The sequence below is a fragment of the Protomyctophum parallelum genome, assembly GCF_964188405.1.
Source record: "Protomyctophum parallelum genome assembly, chromosome: 21".
Taxonomy (NCBI): domain Eukaryota; kingdom Metazoa; phylum Chordata; class Actinopteri; order Myctophiformes; family Myctophidae; genus Protomyctophum; species Protomyctophum parallelum.
Window position 1 is genome coordinate 24,710,695 of NC_139713.1, and position 18,097 is coordinate 24,728,791.

The 18,097-nt window shown below is 42.6% G+C and overlaps 1 protein-coding gene across 3 annotated transcripts; it reads right to left on the reverse strand.

The window, feature by feature from the left end:
* Positions 1-151: 151 nt before the first annotated feature.
* On the reverse strand, positions 152-11,318 carry ccdc62 (coiled-coil domain containing 62). Of its 3 annotated transcripts, XM_083793590.1 has the most exons (13): positions 10,997-11,318; positions 9,313-9,506; positions 8,707-8,873; positions 7,957-8,058; positions 6,745-6,916; positions 5,879-5,980; positions 5,415-5,503; positions 4,827-4,844; positions 3,994-4,097; positions 2,793-2,949; positions 2,275-2,495; positions 1,638-1,703; positions 152-336 (listed from the first exon to the last, which is right to left on the reverse strand). In XM_083793590.1, exons 2-12 carry the CDS (start codon positions 9,488-9,490, stop codon positions 1,664-1,666), a joined length of 1,350 nt encoding a protein of 449 aa, XP_083649716.1. In that variant the 5' UTR covers positions 9,491-9,506; positions 10,997-11,318; the 3' UTR covers positions 152-336; positions 1,638-1,663. The 3 variants fall into 3 exon arrangements, with proteins under 3 accessions (XP_083649716.1, XP_083649715.1, XP_083649717.1); XM_083793589.1 differs by lacking the exon at positions 152-336 and having other exon boundaries at positions 940-1,703; XM_083793591.1 differs by lacking the exons at positions 152-336; positions 4,827-4,844 and having other exon boundaries at positions 940-1,703.
* Positions 11,319-18,097: the final 6,779 nt, after the last annotated feature.

The following is an 18,097-nucleotide window of genomic DNA, read 5'->3' on the forward strand; positions in this document are numbered from 1 at the left end:
GCCAATTCTAAAAACAGCTCTAAATCCTGACCTAAGTTTTCTGCAAAACTCAAAATATTTATATAGCAGCATCAATCAGGCCTGAAGGGGTAAACACCAAAAGGGGTTCCTGCCCAGAATGGATATCACACCTTTACTATGAAAACCTGCATTTCCGTGTCACATCACGCCTCCATATATGGTCACGCCTCATGACATCACACCTCCATATATATCTGGACATCACATTTCCATATATATATATATATCCATATATGAAGATCACAACACTGACCTCATCTAACCCTGGATAACCATACATGGAGAAGACAGGATCATCACCATCATCACCTAGATCTAGACCAGCATGGATTGTAGACAAATTCTTATCCGACAACAAAGTATTCTAAGTCTTGGGTCTGAGAGGCTAATTCTCATCAAATGTGACCCAGCTTGACTTGAGGGGCTGCCATTGGATTTGTTTTCCATTTTAGTTTTTTCATGTCAAAGCAGGGAATCATAGCTTCAAATTGACATATATTAACATTATACTGTACCTATAGCTACACATTTAAGCATTTCACATTTACATGTCGATTTCAGCTCTGACATTTATTTCAGACATGCTCTAGTATGCGAGGAGTCTGCCTGTGCTATTAAGTCATTTTGGATAACAAATAAATAAATGCGTTGTTCTGCTCTGGTGAAAAGCTGGAGGCTGCACGATGGTTTCTTTCTTCCAGGAAATAAAACGTCTGGGTTTCCGAGGCTAGCACGATGGCAGCTCCTCAGTCAAGGTGGGTCACATGGCAGTCCGTGGCTCAAATGCAGAATAAACAACGGACCTTGATATGAAAAGGGTTGAAAACCACTGGCCTAAGTGAGTACAGGATTGTGAACACATCTGCCACCCTTTATCAAATAAATGAAACATGATGGCATAATACATACAATTACTAGTTGAAGTAGAAAACATTTCAGAATTTATTAGACTCATGCAAATTGATTTTGCACATGAATATCTAAAGTATAAAATTATAATTACAGATACAAAAGAAATCCATCAAAAAATTGGTTTAGCACAACATTTCAAGTACATTTCAAGAGTTTTTCTCTGAGCAATCCAAGTTTGTAATGTAGGCAGTGAAACTGGAATAACGTTAAAAAGGTCAGTCTATTCCTGTAGAACCTTTTCATACCACCCACTCCAGACAGAATGATAATAAAAATACTGGAGAAGATCATTGCCTTTTATAAAAATACAATGCATAATTAGAACATACATACAGTAGCTAATCTAGAGAGTCCTTTGATATCCTGTTAGCATAATTCATTTTCATAAAAGTGGCCTATCATTTTGGTGTTGCAATGTAATCCCAGACCAGTCTGGGATTGTTTTGAACAAGTTAATACATACATTCTTAGAGTATGATTGCAGATGGAAAACGTGACATACTTACTTATAAATCTAAATATAACGTAAGTCTGTTTAACTCTATTACAGAACCAGTCATGATCTTTTTTTTTCATATCAAGACTTAGTCACCCAGAGAATACAAATGTGTCCAGTTAGTTTTTATGGAGGTTTTAAACATTTTGTACCACTAATTGGGCAATTAGTCACTGCAGAATTCTGTGTATTCTAAAATTGTGTGAACCTTGGCTTGTCTCTGTGGATCTTTGGCTATATGCAGGCGTCAGGCTTTGGGTGGAGATTCGCTGACCTGTTGAAAAAGTAAAGCAGTGTTATGCAAGGGTAACAAACAAGACAACAACATTAGATCACTACGGCTAAATTAGTCTTTGTCATTGAATGAAGACTCTTTGGCGAATTGTTGCCTATTTATTAATAAAGTATGTGGAGACGGACAGGAAATAAGGAGAGAGAGATAGGGAGTGACTAAGTGGATACAGCTAAGTGGATGGGACTCGAACCAGCGATGCGCTGTCAGGCTGCATTAGGAACCAAGGTGCCCGGACCACTCACCCGGCCCGGGCCAGGCAAGTTGTCATACCTCAAAACTGTTCCTTTAATTTTTGACACCAGTATGATCTAAATTCCAAACATTATTTTCACACCCTTGCACACAAATCAAGTAAGGTGGAAAGTGGAGTGATGTAGAGGTGAAACATACCGTGTGTATGGACCTGGTGTTGTTGTGGGGGAACTGTTGGACATGTAGAGGTGAGAGGGGTGGTTGGTGATGAATCATACCGTGTGTATGGACCTGGTGTTGTTGTGGGGGAACTGTTGGACATGTAGAGGTGAGAGGGGTGGTTGGTGATGAAACATACCGTGTGTATGGACCTGGTGTTGTTGTGGGGGAACTGTTGGACAAGTAGAGGTGAGAGGGCTCACTTTTCCTTCCCTCGTGGTCATCGTTGAGTCTGACAGCGATGACATTGTCCTGTGAAGAGCTTAAGCAACCCCGGGTGTTAAGATCCAAACTGGCAACCATCTCCCTCGACTCATCCAGCATTCGCTGCAGACAATATGTGGAGAAGGAATAATCACCCTGCCAAAAGAAATGAGAATCTCATTAACATGGCTATGACATTGTGTGGTACACTCTACAGTGTCTACACTGTTCCCTATTTTTGGGAAGAGATTTAACCACATGAAGCCTAGTATCAGTAATCAACGTGTAGATCAGCTATTTTCGGCAAAGACATTTGGTGTAAAGGAAAAAAGGAGCAGACCTACAGTAGTAGTATAGGTCTGCTCCAACAGAACAGATATGCCATTTACAGACAAAAAATCCATTCCTAACATAAAGGGCTATCTAAAATAAGCTGCTCTAGGAGTTTCTTACATCGTTGGAGGCTGCTGAGAAAACTCCCAGGTCACCACTGACTGTGTCTTGCTGATTGACTGTTGATAGAGAACCTTTATCATATGCAGGCCCAGACGTCTTCATCCTCGGGGAAGGAAATGACTGGTCCAGATATCCACACGTTGAATCACCTTGGCTGAGAGAGGGGGAAAAAAACGTATTTAGGACCATCTCCACCCTCTCTCTTCCTCTCTCCATCACCACTTCCTCTCTATCTCCATCTCTCCTCCTTGCTCTCTGTTCCGTCCTCCTCTCTCTTCCCCTCGCCATTTAAGTTGTGTCCCTTTAGCAGAATGTGAAAGAAAATAAGAGCCTGGGTACCGATGCTAGTGTCCCATCAGTGCATGTTCACTACCAACACTGTTTGCATCCATGTCCCATTATCAATGCATGTCACCAACCCAACATTCAGGGACCTCTTCCCTGGAGCCTTTGTGCATTTTCATTACACAGGTTCCCATGGATCCATCCTGACTGCAGATACCCTGGCTGCGGATCGAGGGTTTACATCAGTGGTTTCCAACCATTTTCAGATCAAGGTTTATTTTATTTAATAATTTATTTCGCATTTGAGCCACGGACCATTTTATGAGATTTAGCCTCTCAGACTGAAGACGTATGCAAACGTTGATCAACATAACAATTTGTCTACATTCTCTAATTGTGTGATGCAGATGTTTAACAATAATTTAAGTTTGATAGCGTAACATGAGACTTATCCTAAAGATCTACCGTATAAGGGTCCATTTGGTTACCAACATTATTTAGCTGGGGACGACCTGGTACCGTAATATTGTTAATGTTGTCATTCATAGTTGTCACCATTGTCGTTGCAGTTAGTATTATTGTTGTTGTGTTGTTGTCTCCCCTTCCCCCCTGCCAGGCTCTGTCTGTATATCTCTCTCCCTCTCTCTTCCACCGGACATCATCAAGGCAGATGGCCGCCCACCCTAAACTCTAGGGTGGGCGGCCATCTGCCTTGACGATGTCGGTGGCCTAGAGCCTGGTCTAGGACCTAGAGCCTGGTTTCTTCTTGTTAAAGCTGGCGTTCCCTTGCCACGGTCATGAAATGCTTGCCAAGAGGGGAGAAACATTGTGTCTCGATGTCAAGTGCCTTGAGCCAACTTGTGATTTGGCACCATAATAACTAATCATAACTATATCCACATATCATATTGACCTGCCATGTGATGATCGTCCTGTGTTCCTCTCCCTCAGGGCTTCACGTGTGCTGTCCAGGTTCAACTGCAACAGCTGCACGTCATTCTGCTGATTCTCACACACCTCAAAACATGCAAAACACATAATTTCTTAGATTGATTCATACTTGGTCGCATGGCAGTGTCTCACCTACCTACAAACTAACAATACGTTGCAGGTATGACGCGTTGTTGTGAGCTTGTAGGTCGGCTAGTTTCAGCACACACCGATAAATGAGGCATTACACGTTAGTGTTGCGTGAGAAACAAACTGTTAAATTCTAATACCTAAAACTCGTTGACACTAAATGGTTGCATACCTGCCCTTGGCAGGTAAATAAAGATTTCTGGCAGGTTGAATTTGCTTTCAGGTTGCCCGACCGGGCAAGTGCTTGTTGGAGAGGGGACGCAACCGTCTATTTAACACATCACGAGATATCTGTCTAAACACCAGAACCTGGCCAGAGCGCTCTGTCTTCTGGCCTGTGGAATATAAAATAAGAGCTGTAGTGTAATGAACGGTAATTACATTTTTACCTATCATTTTATAATGAACGCTTTACTTTTCGGGCAAGTGGGCATGAGCTTTGGGCAAGTAAAACATGACCTGTACTTGCCTAACAGGCAAGTACCCTGCCGCTCGCCCCTACTTGCCCGGTGGGAAAGTACCTGAGACTTTAGTGTCAACCCCTGCTTGAGTCATGTCCAAAACACTGTGTTGTGCTTTTGTCATTATTGTACAGCTCAGGCCACAAGAGCCGAAGCAGAGGAATTCCAGCACAGCCTGAGGTATGCTGCGAAACCAGATTGGTACCTCTGACATCAGACAACGCTGTGAAGGGGAAGAACGAGGAAACAAGTAACTCATACACTGTAGAGGCTGGAGAGCTGTTTAACTCAAATACTCCATGTTAAGTGCATCTGTTAGTGCTCTCGGCCTCGGGTGATTGTTTTGTTTTCAAAGTTATATAGCTGAAGACTGCATGCTGGAGAAGAGGTTTAATTAAAACATAATTTGTCGCTGTCGGGAGGAAACCACCTAACACAATGTTAAGGTTTTTTTCATTAATCAATGCTATTGAACATCCTTTACATTTGTTTGTTGGTTAAAAAAATATTGAACCAATGAAAAGTATTAAAAAGTGCTTCGGACAAAACCTCTTGTCTTAACTCCATTGGACTAACAAACTGTCTGCTAAAGCAGCTAACTCCAAACCTCTCCCCCTCTCATGCAAGTAATTGACAATATATAAAGTCAAAATACCAACTTTGATGAGGCAGTAATTGCAGTATTGAATTTTTAAAAATATATATATGGTTTAATTTCCTGAAAAAGTAGCATTTTGGAGTTAGGTGGTTTATTGCCGACAGCAGAGATATGCTGATCATGAGAATGGAGTACCTGTCTCAGGCAGTTCAGCTCAGACTCTGTGCGCTCCTGTTTAGAGCGAGCAAGTAATAGCAGCTCATCCTTCCAGCTATCGCCCTCTCCTGGTGGAAGATATAACATCATTAACATGACTAATCACTGCAGTGCTCAACAAGCAAGGAGAACTAGCTCATCCTGTTACAGTGACAATGTCCTGGCTGGCATTCTGGCAGGTAACATGATCCACACCCAATGATTGCAATCAAGAAAAACAAAGATAGTAAAAGACTATTAACCATTATGTCATCCGTGATTTTGGCTCGGATCCAAGTTAAGGCTATGTATAGAACAGTTTGCTTCTCACAGCAGTTTACAATGCTTAGAATGTGTTCCGATGGATCTAGAGATAGATAGATATACTGTATATATGTATGTACATCTGGGGGCACCTACAATAAAAATGTGCATGCTTGGCAGTGCACAGTGTGATGGTTTACCTGACAAGGCCAACTCTCTACGCAGGAGCTGTGCCTCCTGTTTGAGACGAATTATCTCCTCTCTCTGGGCACTGCTCTGTGTTACATGCTGCTGCAGCTCTTCTAAAAAAAAAAAAAAAAAACAGTACATCTTATAAAATCTACATCATCTTGCCTCATTTATTACTGGTAAGAGTAATACGTCATCTAATAATATACCCTGCCACACCCACCACTCTGTAAAATGTACTCACCCCCTCCCATAACCTTCCCACTATCTTGTCCAAACGCATTCAAAAGGTCATTACAGTTTGCTGTATCCGTGCATAAAGTAATAACTTAATGAATTGACAGAAACTACCTCCCTCTTTACTTGACACAACGAAACAAAATAAAACTGCTTCTTTGCAGATTTGTCACTGTTGCTAAAGATATACAATGCCGTCTCCTCTCGCACTTTTTGACACTGCTGCTATCAATTATAATTGATAACCTCATCGATCAATTAACTGGTTAGTCGATCATTTCCCTCAATGTCCAATATAACAATCTACATTTTGGTGATATACAGAAAGAATACAAATGTATGCCTGGTTTTCAGCTGGGCGATCCACCTGAACTCACAGCTGTTGTTGTATGTCGTATGATGAAGGGGATTAGGGGAAGGGATGATATTGTGATGTCACTATATCTGGTGAATTTCGATTGGGCCTTTCGACTTCAAGCTAAAAACATACAAAGGGAAGACAAATTTCAATATTCTAACCACACCTGGGAGTCTATTAGAGTAATGTAAACGCCATAGACACATACAAGACAGAAAAAGTGTAAAAATCACAGCACTCCACATCCCTAGAGTGTATAGTATGGTATGTAATGCATTGTACCTTTCAGATGTGTGTTCTCATCCCTGGCCTCTCTGTGGCAGCGCGTCTTCTCCTCCAGGTCTTTCAGGAGCCTGCTGTCCTGTGTCTGCCTCTCTTTCAGTGCCATCTCCACGTCGCGCAGGCGCTTTGTGAGGTCAACGATGTGAACGGTGGCCTCTGTTACATCTTTGTCCTGTCGGGGGAAAACATAATCCTGTCCTAATCAGAACGACTTCTGAGATGGCTAAGGACTCCAAGAAGAATCATAATCATACCTCACACACCTTGTTGCACTTACACCAGGCAGTCACCATAAAGTTCTTTGAGCAGCTAGTCGAAGCCCTACACTACTGTAGATCAGTGGTTCTCAAACTATTTGGCTTCAGTACACCTTTACCTTGACCTAACATCTTGCTTAAGGCCTGACGTCCAAATTTATAAAATGTCTTTTAAATCCTGACAGGATTTGTGCCACATTTTCTAAAAAATAGCAGACCTACAAGCTCGTATAGATCTGCTATTTTCAATAGCTAAATTATAACATAATGTTTAAAATACCAAAAGGAGTTCCAGCCCAAAATGGGTTAAAAAGACTGCAACAAAAAACTATAGGCCTACCTAGCTTATGATGCTGACTGTGAATGAATAAGAACCCATCTTTCGAATAATTTACTTTTTTTGTGTGTGAAAATTAATGCCTTCTATTCTGAGCAGATATGTGCAAATATGCATTGCTATCTAACAGTTGTGCTTGTCTAATTTTGTATTTAATTTTGTTTACTACATCAGAGATCAGTGGATTCACACATTTCTCAATATCTAATCAGTAAACAAAAGAGTAAAATCTACCATTGTCCACTATCTCTCTATCACATTACTCCTGCATACCCCAAGGGGTATACGTACTCCCCAAAAACTACCGATAGGCTAACAATTGTTTGCCTACACACAAAACAGGTCAACAGTTGACATCATCGCAGAAATAGCTATATATACTAATTGTACACCATTTCCAATATTTATTTTTACCATTATTAGTTATTACTATTATTTAACCACAACATTGAGGAGGATCTAAGTACGAGAGTGATGTTTGCAGTGCTGTGACCAGCTGAAACCTTGAATAGTGCTTAATCCTCCTCTCATTATATCTTTTGCATTGATACCAGGCACCAGACCAAAATATTATACAAAAAAGCTACTTAGAAATCAGTAAATAGTCAAATGATGTACCTTGAGTTTGAGCATTGCGCTGAGTTCCTCCTCCCTGACCTGCAGGGAGCCAACTTGAGAGGATAAAGCCATTACCGTAGTGCTCAGGCTTTGGTTTCTTCGCTGGCACAGAGAAGAGACAAATAAACATCATTGTCATTGCTTTCTGTATGTTTCTGTAAAGAAAGATAAATATGTTGGTGTTCCGTAGCACCCGCCAGAGGTGTCATTTGGGGCACCAGGGGACGGAAATTGCCACCCCCTAGTGCTCACACATTTAACCTCAAATGCAGGTATTTTATGCATATTGTCCCCAACTCTGAATTGTTTTTGGACAGATCAAACTGATTTCATCGCAATCGATGCCTGTCCATCTACACGTGACATGTGTTTTAGAGAAGCGTTTTGTTGTATGCAACCATTCATTTATTAACCACTGTCAACATGGCATCCTTAGTTTGGGAATGTCATTACAGGCAAACCTTTTGAAAAAATTTCACTTTTCGCCCCCAAACAAAATAGTTTATCTACAAGTTCTCAAGGCGTTGCGTTGAGAGCCTGTAGATATTTTCACTTTAAGTGGGGCTTAAGTGGGAACTTATTTTTTGTCACAACCTATTTCTTTCTGAAATTACACTCATGCCCAAATTATGCCTAGCGAGCAAGTAGTAGCAGCTCTCCTTCCAGCTATCGCCCTCTCCTGGTGGAAGATATACCATCATTAATATGACAAATCAAGCAAGGAGAACTAGAAATTATGCCTCCAAGCACCTCAAGGTCTTCATATTTTTGGCTGATGTCCTGCTGTTTGTGTCCAAGCTTCTGGAGCTGCTGCTGGGTCATGCCGAGTTCCCGTTGGATCTCCCTCTCCCTGGTTTCCACTGTTTTCACACGTTTTGTCAACACCCGGATCACCTCAGTACGCTTCTGCAGCTCATCTGATAGCCCATTTCAAAACAAAAGATGAATTACTCTCACCTCAGCGGACTTTGAGGCCTGAGTGAGTGAGTGGATTGTTTGTCAACATATAATTGTTCAAAGCTAATAAGACTTATTAAACATTTTGTTTGTAAAACTGAATGGAAGATCAAAAATGAGAAATTTGTTTGTTTTTTTAAATATGATAAATTTCAGGAAAAGACAACACTTTTGCCATATTACGTTATTATTACAATATCCAAAATCCCAGACGACCCAGTCTCACGGCACAATATCGATAGTACAATATTGATATATTGCCCAGATTTAACTCACAATATGTCATCGTTCGTGGCAAGTTTTCACCAAAACATGGAATCTTCAGAGATTCATTCAGGCATACAAGACTTAGCTTGTATGCATGAATGAATCTGAAGGCATAGACTAATAGTTTCTCACCTTGTAATCGTGCACAGCGCTGCTCTAGAGTAAGGACTCTCTGGCGGTCTTGTTCCCAGGCTTGCAGCTGTTTGTGATGAGACGCAGCCATGGTATTGAGCTCTCTGTCCCTGTCCTTCAGTTCAGCAATCAGGAGCTGCAGCTCTCTCCGCTGCTTTTGGATGGTGGCACACTCCATGTCGCACACCACCAGACTGTAAATTAATGCATGTAGGCCTGTCACAATTATTATTATAATAATAATAATTATTATTATATTTTTGTATTATGTTGCAAAATGTCCATACATTTTCAAAAATAGCAGATCTCCGCTATTTTGTACATTTTTGGGAAAGAAAAGATTATAAAAAAATCACACCCGTGGGAAGTGAGGGGCGCTCTTATCATCTTACAACATCGAGGAGGGAATTTGGTATAGCAGCTATAAATGTTACTTTATTCAATGGTCATCTAATCCATGTCTATTCACTTATAAGAACAATTATTTTTTCAGGATATAAACGTATGAAATAAAGAACAATGTCAATATTATTAGCTATAATGTATTAAAGTCTAACTCATGTTGCTATGATTAGATGATGAAATGATGATGTAAAACAAACAGTGTCAAAACAAACATTAACTTCTCTTTATTGTTAACGGGATTTAATGTTTGTGTTAGTGACAATACAAACATTAATTTCTCCTCATTGTCAATTGCGTTTTTAAAACAAACATTAACCTAAATACAAACATTAAACCTGTATATAGGAGGGGATAGCGCCCCTCAAAAATATTAAATGTGACAGTAATTTCTTTGCATATCTCTGCTGTCGGGAAGAAACCACCTACCGGTAACTCCAAAATGTAATTTCTTCAGGAAATGAAAAATGTTTTTTTTTTCAGGAAATGAAGAAAACCTTATATTTTGAAAACAAAGCAATACTGCCACATTAAAGTTGGTGTTAACTTGTGACTTTATATAATATTGTCAATTACTTGCATGAGAGGGGGTGGAGTTAGTTGCTTTAGCAGACCGTTAGAATCAAGAGGTTTTGTCCGAAGTGCATTTCACTACTTTTTATTGGTTCAATATTGTTTTAACCAAGACACAGATGTTGTGTTCAATAGCACTGATTTATGCAAAATCTAAAACCTCAAAAATTGAGTTAGCTTTATAGGTGATTTCCTCCCGACAGCAACAATATTTATGTTATTTGTCATATCTGCCCTTTGCCATTTGTGATTACGAAACCTAAAAGACAAACAGAAATAAACTGCAAAATGTTCAATGTAAAAACAACTATTAAATCGTTAATCACAATTATTTGTGACAATTAATCACCAGCTTAACTTTGTAATCGTGACAGCCTTATGCATGCCAAACACATCCAATAAGACTGTCACATACAATGTCTATAATTATAATGTATTTGTATTATACTTGCAATGCATTACATTCTGCTTGTAACACTGTATAACTATAGCTATAAGCACTCATAAGTACTCATAATGTACATTACATTGTAATGTAATGCAAAGCCTATTATTAACTAACAGGATAAATCTGCATGCCATGCATGGATATTTGGCAGTAATCATTCCAACGTCATTCTGTGTAAGGTTGTAACTTAACTTGGAAATCCCTTGGAATTAGAAACAAACTGCAGCAGTTGAGTCATGATTTGAACATTTAACGACTAACCTTTTTTCAGGGGTTCTGTGACAGGAATGTGTGCATATTAAATCGCTTTTTCATCTTTTTGGATCTTTTGTTAACATACACAACACACTCGCTAGATAATCCAATCCATCCAACAGTACCACTACCAGTAACAACAACAAGCAGTTGGTAAACATGCCTGGCGTGGCGAGTTCTCCCAAGTCTTCAATTAGAAAAGAGAGAATGTTCTAGTCTCCTCGCCATTACACTATTTTACTCAAATGCTCCAATCCAAACTATATTCACACTTTTTTCAGCTGCTAAGTGATCTCCAACTACATATTCATTGTTTACTACCAGGGCAGGCAGTCGCCTTCGGATGACGTTACCATTTGCTACTGGCACTTTCGGATGACGTCTAACGTAACGTACGTTAGGGAGCGCTTGTTTTCCTTCGCCCGTAGGGCCCGACCGCAATCAGCCCCAGCCAACAGCCGTGTGAGCTGGACAAACTGTCAGTAGGCCGCTATAATGCATCCATTGATGTGTATAATAAAGTAAATATAAACATCACGTGATGCCACAGGCCATAATAATAGTTCCAGCCATATCCGTCGTTAGATCTGAACTGACTGCACCTGAGCGCTCCCTTCCACCGTCTCTCGGCCACTCACAGGTCGAGTTGTCCAACTCCAACGTCCGCGGTTTGATTAAATTTAAAATGTCTCGCGCAGCAAACGCGTTCACGTTCACACCGCGAACTGCGAGGATCGGTGGTAACTGCCAATCGGAAGCCGAGTTCGAATGACGTAGACTGTTGATGCGGTGTGATTGGTCGGTTCCAGGTTTAAAACATTAGCGTCGAGTTCAACGCTAAAACGCTTCAGTTGCACCTTTGACTTCGTCAAACACAGTACAAAGAGAGACACACACAGAGAAAGTACCGGTTACAGCTTCAAGTCGTTATCTCAGCAACTCATTTCAGCAGCAACATCAATGAAGATGCTCATTGCTCCAAGGCAACATCCTCCTCTTCATCCCACAACAACAGTGGTGATGAAGGAGACATCCGAGCAGCGATATCAGGTGGTCCATGCAACAGGGCCATCTGTCTTCTCGTCTTCTTACTCCACCCTGGATGAGACGCAGGTGCGGGATGTCTTCACGGCGTTCACGCCTTCTTACTCCACCCTGGATGAGACTCATGTGCAGGACGTCGTCGCACCCTGCAGGTGGCAGTATTATGACCAGCAGCTGCTGCAACCCGGCGGTGACGACGTGACTCTGCAGGCCGGCACAGGAGGAGGAGACAGTTTAGAAGACCTAACGGCTGCCATCTTCGACAGGCTGCTTCACTCCGACGACTCGAGCCCTACTGAGGGGACAATGATGGACCCCTTCATCATGCTCCGTCCTCAGACGCACACCACCTCACACGACAGCCCCAACGGCTCAGCTGGTCCTCAGACGACCACCACCCCCGGTAGGTGGGACGTGATGACGCCAGGTGCCGCAGGAGGAGACGACAACGACGTTGAAACGGCTGCATTATTTGAACTGTTTTTCTCAAGCCTTCTCAAGAGACTGCAACGACGACGATGGACTTGGACGCCACCGCCACCACTGAGCACCATCGTCAGTTGGTTACCACCACCGCAGCCAGCCATGCTTGCTCAAGCCTCCCGCAGGAAACCACAACGATGATGGACATCAGTACCACTGAGCACCATCGTCAGATGGCTACCAACACAGCAGCCAGCCCGGCTTGTACAAGCCTTCCTCAGGAGACAAGGACGATGATGGACTTGGACACCACCACTGCTGAGCATCGTTGTCAGGTGGCATCCAGCCCTGCAGGCTCCTCAAGCCAAGCTCCGATGGCCGCCGTCAACAGTCCCAGCTTACCACAGGGGACGTTGATGGCCACCACGCCCATCCCCAGCAGCTCAGGACATCTCCAGCAGATGATGACCACCGCCCAGCTTCCTCAGGTGGTCACAGTGTACAACCTCGTCTCGGGCGCTCTCCCCCAGTGGACAGTGATGGACACGTTGCAAAGCCCCCCCAGCAGCGCAGGTCTGTACAACCTTGGCTCAGGTCTCCACCAGGGGACAGCGACGACAATGGACATGGTGCAAAGAAGCCCTCTGCCCAGCAGCACGGCAGCGGGTCTTCCTCAGAGGAAGGCCCCAAGGGGCCGGGGCCAGCAGCCCAAAGTCTGGATGGACGCCGAGCAGAAGAGGCAGCTCCGTTTGCAGCAGAACAAGGATGCGGCCAGGATGTCCCGAGGGAGAAAGAAGGCCTACGTGGAGGATCTGGAGAGCCGCTTCAAGGTGCTGGAGGCGGACAACAAGAAGCTGATGGACAGGCTGCAGTACCTGGAGATGTTCTGCAGCGTGCGTGGCATTTCTCCTCCGCAATGATTTATTGGGACTCGAATATTGTAAATATTGTGCTTTTTTATATTGTTTTATAATGTTTCAAACTTTTATATACGTTTATTATGCAATTATTATTATTATTATTGTTGATTCATATAGTAGACATTTATTGTAAATATTGTAGGCTACATTTATATTGTTTAGTATATAGTTTATTATTGAAAAAACATTATACAAATATATTATATGCATTTATTGTTGTACATACTGTTTGTTTGGATCTGGTCAATTAAGACCGAGGTCCGGTCCCATGTGTGGCGTCCTTCGGAGAGCGGGGCTCTATGCCCGTTTAGTATGGTCAAGCCAAGCTTATACAAATCAGATCCCCTTCCACCCAACCAATAATGGGGTGCAGAGTGCAGGCCCGGAGTGGAACTACAAATCAGGCCGGGAGTTATACGCCCTGGCAGGCCACACTGCGCGCGCGCATAGCGCGCGCCAGAATTTTGGAGGCCCTTGGGGGACATTTTGGGGGCCTTTGCAGCAATTTCACATGAGAAATGTACCATCTGATGTTATTTATATTATTAACTTTTTTTTTGGGTGGTCCGCAAAGAGGTGGTCCGCGGTCCGGTCGCGGACCGCGGTCCGCCAGTTGAGTACCCCTGGAATAGAGAATATCTTTCAAAATGAAATTTGACAGATATTCCAATGATGGATTTACATATCGGGATATTATGAGTGTCCTGGTATTTTTTCTTTTTTTACCATTGTTATTGTACAGTGAAAATAAGGCAGCCGTACAGAACAGAAAATATTAAAGAAAGGAAGAGCACATGAAACTTACTGAGGCGTGGGTAGCCTGTGCACCATTCCATTTCGGGTTTATGAACCGGTCGGGAGCGGATGATATCGCTACGTCAGGTTGTAGTATTGTTTTGTAGTCCGGAACTTCTTTTTCCCTCAAACCGATTTTTCTCAATAAAAGCTACAGCTATTGTTATTCTTCCGGTTTGAGGGAGAAGAAGTTCTGTTTGATTGTTCCTGCCTGATGACTACAAAACAATAACTACAACATGACGTAACGATATAATCCGTTCCAGACCGGTTCACACAGCACCTTTGGAACAGAGACCAGGCTTTCCTTCGAGGTGAAAAGTCTGGTGAGGCGAGGTTAAGGCGTGGGTGGTCTTCAGGTTCCTGTTTAATAGAAATGTCTTCAGGTTCCTGTTTAACAGAAACATCCCTGGCCGAGTCTGGAGAGTTCATCTTCACCTGCAGTCTGGACTCGCCACGCCGGTCTGAAATCAAGTGAATAAGGAAGGACATTAATAACTGTAGAGCTAGTGGTGTTAGCCCAACTCCCCAACATGTGATCTTGAGATTTAATATGGGATTTATGTGATAGGTTAAAATCAGTTTTTATAAACAATTTCTCCTGTGCCATCTATCATATTTGGTCATGTCATCGTGAACTCCAAATCATGGGGGTGGGGGGCTGCCCGTAAGTCCGACCTCCCGTTAGTCCAACCTACGTGGCCGGTTAAGACTGAGGTTAGGGTTAGCGACCTACGTGGCTGGTTAAGACTGAGGCGTGGCCGGTTAAGACTGAGGTTAGGGTTAGCGACCTACGTGGCCGGTTAAGACGGAGGTTAGGGATAGTGTTAGTTCGGAAATTATGGGAGGTCGGAATATTGACATGGCATGTCAGGTTGAAACTCTGTGCTCTCATAACAGCCATTTCTGACAACGATAGCTCTGTTATGGTTTCATCCACCATCTGGCCCCTGTCTCTGCTCATGGGGTGCAATAACACAACGTTTGATAAGAAGGTTGTTGTGCAACCTCTGGGTAAGAGCGACTTCGTGTCTTCATCTTTCTTCTGGACTCTGGAGGAAGTAATAGTCATCAATGAATACCTCCCGTCCAGTGAGGGCCGCTATGGTTAACCATTGTAAACTACCCGGAGTCATGGTACGTTGCTATGACGTTGCCATTGACAGCCCATACATCCAAACAGAAAAGTCCTATCTGATTGTATTAAACAACGTCATTGTCAAACTCACCAACATTGCTGTTTGTTTCATAAAACCGGTAGAATCTGCACAACTGCTTGCTGATAACAAACTATCCTTACACCTGGGAAAAACTTAATCCATTCTCTTTGGATCAAATAGTAATCTCGGCAAGGCAGATGGCTTCTTGGGTGACAATAATAGCACACAAAAAGATGGAATTACCTACCTTGATTCGATCCTGGAGGCAAATCTTTCCGGTGATAAAATTGCCACCAATGTAATAAAAAACGTCAACCAAAGAACAAGATTCCTATACAGGATCTCCAGTAAGGGGCAGCGGTGGCCGAACGGTTTGCGGAGCGGTCTTGATATTATTATTATTTACAATCCTTAGGTTTACCAATATTATTCATATCTTAATTTCTGTTATTTAAGCTCAACTGGTAGCTTCTATAGGAAGGCCACTCGATAAGCCCCTTTGGGTTTTTTTGGCACTTCCAGCACATCATGTATGTAACTAATCTTGTTTCCTATTTGAAATATTTGATTTCTGTATTTTTTTAATTTTACCATATTGTTGTTATTTTACATAATGTGCAAATAAACTAAACTAAACTAAACTAAACTAAGGCATTGCACCCCTACCATGAAATGTTCTATGAGCAGGGCCTGGACTTCCCAAAACAAACTGGTCAGGGCAGCTACTTGACCTCACTCCCAGAACCCACCTCACCCCTGCCTATTTTTATAGGCTGGAATGTACAGCATCTTGCAATGCAATGCCAATGGGTCTGGTCTACAAGATTCGCTACACACACCACCAAGAAGATACCCAAGTTGCCAAGTACCCATGTTGTTGTAGTAGTATATTATATAGTAGTAGTAGCCTAGTAGTATTTGTTTTAACGTCCGGATACCCCGTCCAGGACAGGCTTCAGACACGCCTCCTCAGGAGACTTGGCTCAGATCTGAACCCATTTGATGACAACGAAGTATACACTTGATTCAACTCTAAGCTCAACACCAGAGGGATCGAGTTCAACAAACCACGTGCAACCCAGATTCGGAACACTGTATAAAATGATTAGGCCTACTGCTGATTACAGTTTATGATCAATCATTCACCACTAGCCCTGAAACATGAAGTAGGCTACGAGCGTCATGTGAACCATGACTAGATCAATCACATTCATAACAAACAAGCAGATATAAGAGTAATATGATTTCATCTTAAAAGATGAGTACATATAAATAGATGAAACACAACAACGTGAATTTGTTCATCTTACCTGCTGTGTTTCAGACTTTCAGTGGTTGGCGAAACTGTTCTGAAACGACACGTTCGTTTTGTGTCAACAGTCAGATCAGAGTCGCCGTGTTGTTCTTCTTGTTCTTCTGTGGATTTTTAGCAGGAGCTAAAAAGTGCACATGCGCGCGTATGTACCATAAACGGTCAATAGGGGGAGCCATGGGACGGCGTATTACTAGCTGCAGCATAGGAATTGTATTATACAGAGCACCTCTGGTATTATAGCAAATACATTATACACAAGTGGTTTTCACTTTTCAACCAGCAGGGACCAATTAACCACCACTCCAGTGGTCCAGGCGGTTCCAGGTGGTCCCCAGCTAAATGATGGAGAGTTGGTAACCAAATGGACCCTTAAGGTATTTAACCCTTTAGCTTTAACTCTTGAGAGTTTAAAATGAAACCAAATAGACCAATTATTTGTTTACAAACATTGGGACTGTGCACACGGGTGACTGTTTCATGTAATCAATTCCCAACAGATCTCCAAACCTGTTGTTTTGGGCAGCGCTATAGCCTGGTTTCAGTGCATTCGATCCTCTCGTGTGTTGGCTATGGAGATGCACTCTAGGAGACATTTATACTTCAAAGCGCAACAGTATTGCGCACAAAGAACAGCTGATATACACGCTCATGATGCGACTGTTGTGAGCGTAGGGGTCTGCGTGCGCGACACCATCGCGGGACGAAGTATAAATTATACTTGATGGGCTGCACTGCAGGCGTGCAGCACTGCAGCCAATGCCATGGACAACCGGCTCTGCTGTCGTTATCATGAGCGCGCCTCCCGTTCGAGGACAACTGCTTTGAATTGCTATTATTGTTCACACACAACAGAAACCAATGGATTATATATTTCAAGAGTGAGAGAATACAATAAAAATCCTAACCATTCTTCCTAAGTTCCTCCACACTGGGAGAGAAATCACACCCATGTGAACCGAGTGGTGCAACTCCCCTCTCCCCGGCCTCTCCCCCTGCCTCTCTCTCTCTGTCTCTCTCTCTCTATCTCTGCAACAGTGCAACACTATCTCTCTCTCTGTTTCTGGCACAACAGCAGCACTTTTGCCACTACCTGTACTGTCTAAACATATAGTCACATAGATTTAGGACATCACATAGGTCGGACATTGCTGTTCCTTGGAGTGCAGGTTGCGCCACTCAAAAACAGCATCTGAAAGTTTGATGGGGCATTTTTTACATGTGAGTGCAGCTAGAACTTTTCATTGCATCTTATTATAAGAGGCAGGGTTCTTCTGCTGCCGGTATTCCCGCGCATGCTGTTGCTTATCAGTGTGATAGTCTGTTAAGGCGTCTATGGACCCTTACCCTTATGGGAGGGAGTCCAGTTTTATAGGTGGTGGCTTGATTCTGGGGAAGTTGGCCCAGGTGAGTAATGAGAAGGGAACTGTTGGGCTGATGAGGCAGTTGAAGA

Excerpts from the sequence above, each read along its gene's own strand:
- ccdc62 (XM_083793590.1), bottom strand. The coding sequence starts at position 9,490 with ATGGAGTGTGCCACCATCCAAAAGCAGCGGAGAGAGCTGCAGCTCCTG. Across the intron at positions 8,059-8,706 it reads AAAAATATGAAGACCTTGAG|CGAAGAAACCAAAGCCTGAG; the intron begins GTGCTTGGAGGC and ends TCTCTGTGCCAG. Across the intron at positions 6,917-7,956 it reads GCGCAATGCTCAAACTCAAG|GACAAAGATGTAACAGAGGC; the intron begins GTACATCATTTG and ends TTCCCCCGACAG.